The sequence below is a fragment of the Pteropus alecto genome, unplaced genomic scaffold, assembly GCF_000325575.1.
Source record: "Pteropus alecto unplaced genomic scaffold, ASM32557v1 scaffold87, whole genome shotgun sequence".
NCBI lineage: Eukaryota > Metazoa > Chordata > Mammalia > Chiroptera > Pteropodidae > Pteropus > Pteropus alecto.
Genome location: NW_006443225.1, coordinates 16,961,743 through 16,968,218, shown reverse-complemented (window position 1 = coordinate 16,968,218; position 6,476 = coordinate 16,961,743). Strand labels below are relative to the sequence as shown.

The window sequence follows — 6,476 nt, the reverse complement described above, 5'->3', positions numbered from 1 at the left end:
CTGCGGCTGCTGCTGCGGCTTATCCGCGTCGTCCGAGGCGGTGGCCGCGGAGCACGAGGCGCCCTTGTCGCTGAATTTTAGCACGCTGGATGATAAGGGAGAGATGCTTTGGTTTAAGAGAGAGAAGTCTTTGTTACTAACACTGTCGGCGAGCTCGCCTAACACCTCCTCGTCGTCGAGGTCATTGGAGTACGCGTCGTCGTCGTCCTCGTCGCCCGCGTCGGGGGGCTCGCTCTTGACGGGGCGCTCCCGCGGCCTGTCGCCGTTGTCCTCCGGGTTCTGGCTCTGTGACAGCTTGCAGGACTCGGACGGCGCGTGGCTGAGGGACACGGAGGTAAGGGGGGCGTTCACCACTAAACTAGACAGCGCCCCCAGACTCACTTCGGCCTTTGGCATCGGGGCGACCCCCCGCGGCGGCTCTGCGGGGCTCGGGGCGCCCGCGCTGCCCTTCAGGAAGGCGAAGCCGGCCGGCAGGGAGTCGCCGTTTTCAACGTGAAAAGCGCTCCAGACCCCGCGGAACGTGGGGTCGGGTCCTATGAGGTTTGGAGTAGAAAAGTGGGGATACACAGAAGTGGACTTTTTTGGTTCCAGAAAGCTGATGAGAGGTTCTTTGTCTTTGCCAATCCCCTGTATGATGGCGGAGACGCACTTGCTCCCGAGGAGCTTCTGCTCCTCGTCGTTGAGGGTCATCCGGTGGTCGTGCACCGCGTGGGTCACGAACGACCGGATGTAACCGAAGGACAGCTTGCACAAGAAACACATCAGGACGGGTTTCCTCTTGCCATCGCTCACACAACCATCGAATTGGGACAGGTCCACATTGTTGGGGACATCTTTGGACACACAGGAGTTTTTGGCCGAGCCGTCACTGGTGAGATAGTCTTTCTCTCGCTTGTGCCGGAGATCATAGACGCGGAAACTGTGCAACACAGGACCCACTCCTGCCAGTGCTGAGGTATTTGGGAACGCCTGGTCGGCTGTAAATGTTTTCCCGAGGGATGAAGCGATATGAAAAGTGTTGATGATCTGTGGGTAGAAGGACATGGGGGCCGAGGCCGCCTGGTCACCCTTCTCTCCGGCGGCCGCCAGCGAGTCCAGGAACACGGCTGCCGAAAAGAGTTTGCTGTTGGCCCCCGTCGGCGCATTCTGCCCGCTTTCTTTGGAGTCCTCGATTATATACGCTGACCCGTCAGGCTGGTACACGATCTCCCCTGTTAGGTTCTCCACGTCACTGTCCTCGAGCTCGCTGACCTCGCTCTCGTTGTCGTCCTTCAAGACGGGGAGGCGGGCATTCGGGCAGTGGTGTTCCATGTACTTCTGTAAACTGGGGAAGGAAGTGGCGCATTCGTTGCAGGGGATCTCCTTCGCCGAGGTGACCTGAGTGGCGGCCGCATTCTCCACGCCGAAACCCAGCAAGACGTCACTTGGGTGCTCCTCCGTTTTCAGGTTGTCATCCGTGGAGCTGTTTTCCCTGTCAGACTCCATCCCTGCAACTTTCTCTGGCACCTCATTATCAACTTGTGTCGTTCCGCATAGCTTTGATGTGCTCTGCCCATTTTCCTGCCTTGAGATAGGAGCGGAGTCACAGGTTTCCATGGCAATTGCTACATGGGGATCTCATTTCATCCAGCCTGTCAGGGACCTGGATAAAAAATAAGGTGAGAGAAGCCATTTTTATTAAATAATGACACAGCTCACTAATAGCCCATCACTAATTTACAGCTGCTGTAAACCTGACTATCTGAAAAGGTGAGGGAGAAAACTTAAAACCAGCATACCTATCCATCACGGACAGACTTTGTATAAACGTAGCAGAAAAGCGTCCATGGCTGTCCCGGGCATGCAGAGACGTCCTGGGTGTTTTTTTTTTTTTGAAACTGCTACGAGCGTTCACCATAAATCTAAAATTTATATCAGTGATTGAATGTTTTTCATTCCCGTTTTCTGAAAACGTATATATAATACACGCCGAGGCAGTAAAACCCCCTTTGCTAGAATAGAAATGGAAAGGGCTTTCCTATACCAAGGCAGGAATGAAGGAACAATGCAAAGAACTTGGAATTTTTTAAATTTACCTTTTACACTCTCAGGCAGTGACTAGAAGGGGAGGGGGGGATGAGGAGGGAAGGGAGAGCGACCATACAGGAACCTTAAAATTAGAAATATTACAGTCGCGGGCAGCACCGAGCAAACTCTTCTCTGGCTTTCGTTTTGCCAGTAAATCAGCTTACTACAAATCTTCCTTGTGCAAAAGCTCTCAGCAGGTATCTGGCTGGCCCTGATTAAGCACCAATCACAATTCTTCCCCACACTCCAGTCACCTCAATGGGCAACGGAACAGAAATTAATATTTACTGCAGCCAGGCCTATCATCCTAGGGGACAATCGCCTTCGCTGGGCTTTTTCCCCTGCGATACGTAATGAACACCATTTCAAATACCATTTCGATGTTATCCATCCTGGTGAGGTGCCATCTCTCCACCACTGCCTCAATCAACGTCTCCCCTGGCTTAACAAATCATACGCGAGCACTGCTGATGAAAATCCTTCAATCATTTAATTTTTTTTTTTTTTTAGGTTTTTTTTTTTAGGTTTTTTTTTTTTACAGCCAGGCCTCTTAGACCATAAACTCCTGTTGTTGAGAACAAGATGCACTCTCTATAAAGCCATATTGGTTTCTGGCAGCGGGGTAAGGGACCAGGGCAAAGTTGAGCATGTGTTGGTAAAAATGTGGTCTCCTTCTGTGTGTGTGTGCGCGAGTGTGTGTGTGCGCGCGTGTGTGCCCACTTGTGTGTGTGCCTGCAAACCTCAGCTACTGTAACAGCAGCCTGATTACAGCTTAAGCTTCTCTGAGTCCCTTCAGATGACTCCGTTTGCAGAATGACGGCGCTGTACACCACAGTCGAGTGGGCTGAAACTTTCGTGTTTATTTTCAGCCTATGACATAGACACTGTCTCGATTTTACGAGACGGGTTAAGCAACCTTCTTTCAAATATGAAAATCGGAGGGATTCAAAACTTCAAGGCAACTCTCCCCTTAATGTAAAAGTATCAACACTTTCACGTATACTGATAATTTCTGAAATAAGAAAGCCTGACGTTGCTACGTCACATGGCATATTGTATTACGTAGGGCAGACATGCCCTTACATTCAATCGCAGACTTCACAGTGGCAGAGAGCTAAGAAGCAAACAAAATTCTGGGCTCACCGATAATTACTAAGCATTCTAGAGATTCCTTTTGAAAAGTTCTTATGGAAGAAAGATCTCATTGAAGGTCACTGGCATATTAAGTATGAAGAATAGCTTCTTAATACTCTCTTTACTGTAATCAAATTTAATCTTGTCAGCTAAATCAGAGAGGAAGTGATCAGTGTAGAATACATCAAACGATCTGCATAGATTGAAAATGAAATCAAAATTCGTTTTGGTATCTGCCATGGTTAAAATGACATTCTAATTGCTCACAAATCAAACATCACAAAGCTTAGTGTGTAATTTTAATCAATGATGAGATCCAGGTTAATTATCCTCATGGCATGCACACAGCTTTTAAAACTCTCTGAAATAATCTGATAACCATAAGCATGAAAACCTAATAATTTTCTAATTAGTCCACAAACATTAATGTTTACCTTTGCATTCACCAAATCGGCACAATGTCTACATGCTGAAGGCGGCCAAAATGCCAAAAATATAATCCCCTGCTAGACTGAGGGGCACGACCAAGGCAGGAAAAGACGAGAGATCTGGCGAGGAAGCAGGGTGGTCAACAACACTAAAACGATGGTCCGAGATTAAAATGTAAAATTGCAGAACCCAGGGTGTTCTTCTCTGTTTTCTTTCCTATAACTTAGGCCGATCTGTAGAAGAGGAGTCACCTAAACTACAACAGTGAGAAAAGTTCCCAAATACTTTACAGCTTGGTAAAGGACTTTCCCGGGCAACTTGTATTATTATTTCGATTCTCTTTCGCCTATATCCCTACAACAGTTCTCAGCCCACAAAAACACTTGCTGGAGTTATCACACACATGCCGAATGAACCTCAAATAGTTGTAACGGGCGGTTAATAATTTGGGGGCAGATGCCGAACGGAATGGACGCACTCTGCAATGTATCATCTCAATAGTTCTCTATATGAAGTAGAGCTTGTTTATTTTATCTTAATAGAGCCAGAAGTAACTTACAGAATAGGACCACATTGTTGCTGTATGACAAAAATTATGAAAACTACACTAAAGAATCCATCACAGGCCAAAGCAATATGGTAGGATATGTTTTGTTACGACTTTCCCACAGAATTTTATACAAAATTGCCTATCAATTTTTTCTCAACAAGGTACAGATTAATCAGAAAGTCAAATGCATAAGTCTTCTACATAATCAGATTTACGTTCCATTCCAAAAGCAATCATAACAAAACTATCTGAATTGATAGAACTAGTAACATATTACCTGATTTTTTAATCCGTAGTTATTGACTATGACCATGATCATGTTTACCAGTATATTTTGATGGAATCACTTTAGTTTGTGCAGTTAAAAAGTTAGTTAGACCATTATGTACAGTGACACCATACATCTATTGTACATATGGAAAATGATGCTAAGTCACTTGATTGTCATCAACGTCAGAGAAGATTTTTCTTTTATCAACGTGACCCATTTAAGAAACTTACACTAAAGTTTTATAAGTCCCAGTAAAAAGACCACAAAGACAACCATTTAACTTAAACCACAGAATTCATTCCAAAATGACTATGTAACAAGTAAACTCACTAAAAAAGTTGCTTCACCATTTAGGCTGGTTTCTATTTAGTCTTCACTAATTTCTATTCTCTAGTGCCAAACATCCTATCTTTTAGAAATCACCAAAGTCCTCTAGAAATCCCAAAGAGAAAACCTAATACAATTTCAATGCCAAATTCGGAACAATACATACCTGCAGGTCTGTTTAGAATACGTGTACACATATTTTGGTATTCTCAGTAATTCACAAGATCAGTGACTTTGATGTGTAAATCCCTTTTTTTTTTTTTTCGGAACTAATGGACAATATGCAGAAAAGAACTTTTATTGCTCGTCGGTGCCTTTGCTTTCGCTCTGCAGTCACTGCTGCCTAAACTCTGCTAAGTGACCAAACCCACCTACGAGGAGCCCGGCTAATGAAAGGGGGTGCCTTCGGAACAATAGAATTCCTTTGCATTCAGAAAGCAAGAGTTCCCATTAGAACCCAAAATCAGAGAGGCCAGTTTTACCTCTGTTTTTTTAATTGAGATCGTCCCAGCCCGCCCTCTCGGGTCCAGTGAGACAGTGTTTGTGAAATGATGAAAAAGAACGTGATGTGATCAAGGGGACAGAAGAAAGGGAGAGGAATGCTAGGTTGGCCACTCGGCTAAGTGCTGGGAAAGAAGACCAGCGTGGCCCTGGGCTCATTGTTTCTATTCTCTTCCGCTCTTCAGCCAGCTCATGGCACCGTCTTTATTTACTCCATTTTAAACGGGTTAAAAGTTGCCCACTTATACGTGAATTTGGTAACAAGTTACAAGCCCTTAAAAAAAAAAAAAAAAAAAAGGAAAATAAATAAAAATCCTTGAATTATATCAAGTTTCCAAAAGGTCATCACTGTCTCTGCTGTGGCCTTTTCCCCATTCCAAATCCTCTATCAATATGTCATAGTGAGTTAGGCAAAGACAAAAGAGAGGCACAGTGTGAAAACGGCACATATATCTAATCCTGACAAAGCAATGAATAGACCTTCACAAGTATAATTATACTTGTTTATTTGTTGCCACGTACAGAGAACTGATGAAAAAAATCCATCAAAGTGGTATTATGCAGACACCAAGAGCTTCTTTTCTTTGGTTGCTAAAGCCACATTGAGGCTTAAATTCCTTATTGTTAAATTCAGAAGAAAGAAGAAAAAAAAAAAAAAGATTTTTGGCTGGACTTTTTTCTTTTCTTTTTTTTTTCTTTTTTTTTTTTTGCATCAGTTGCTGACAGATCTTTTGTGTACTCGGCTGTATTAGCTCACACAGCTACCTCATTTTTTACCCATGTTGGAATTCATAATTACAAACTACTGTACAGAAGCTTTTAAAAGGGCGTGGTGCACTGACCAGGAGAAGAAAGTCGTGAAACTACCCTTTTCTCACAGTCTCTCTTTTGATATATCAAAACACAGGTAAAGTACCTGTGTGGCAGCACTGGTTACGTCAGAAGACATCTTTGATCTCCGTCTTTTAAGTGGGTGCTGGTGGTTTTCTTCGGTCGGCTTTCTGTGCAATTTGCTTATTTTAGTATCTGTCCAGTATTTCATAAACGATCGCATAGAGTCTTTCTCACTGCAGTTAGCACGAGGCAAGGCGAATACAAGGATTGCGAAGGATCGAAAATATGAAGTCAAAAGATTTCGAGCCCAACTATTAAGGAGCCATTATGTTCCAATAGACACTAAATCAAATAACTTAACGA

The 6,476-nt window shown here is 44.1% G+C and overlaps 1 protein-coding gene across 1 annotated transcript in view; it reads right to left on the bottom strand.

Moving 5' to 3' along the window:
• ZFHX4 (zinc finger homeobox 4) overlaps positions 1–6,476 on the bottom strand; it is a 170,894-nt gene that overhangs the window by 146,372 nt on the left and 18,046 nt on the right. Inside the window, exon 2 of the mRNA XM_025041118.1 lies at positions 5–1,642. Coding sequence (XP_024896886.1) covers positions 5–1,596 — 1,592 coding nt within the window. The 5' untranslated portion in view covers positions 1,597–1,642. The remainder of the gene's footprint in view (positions 1–4; positions 1,643–6,476) is intronic.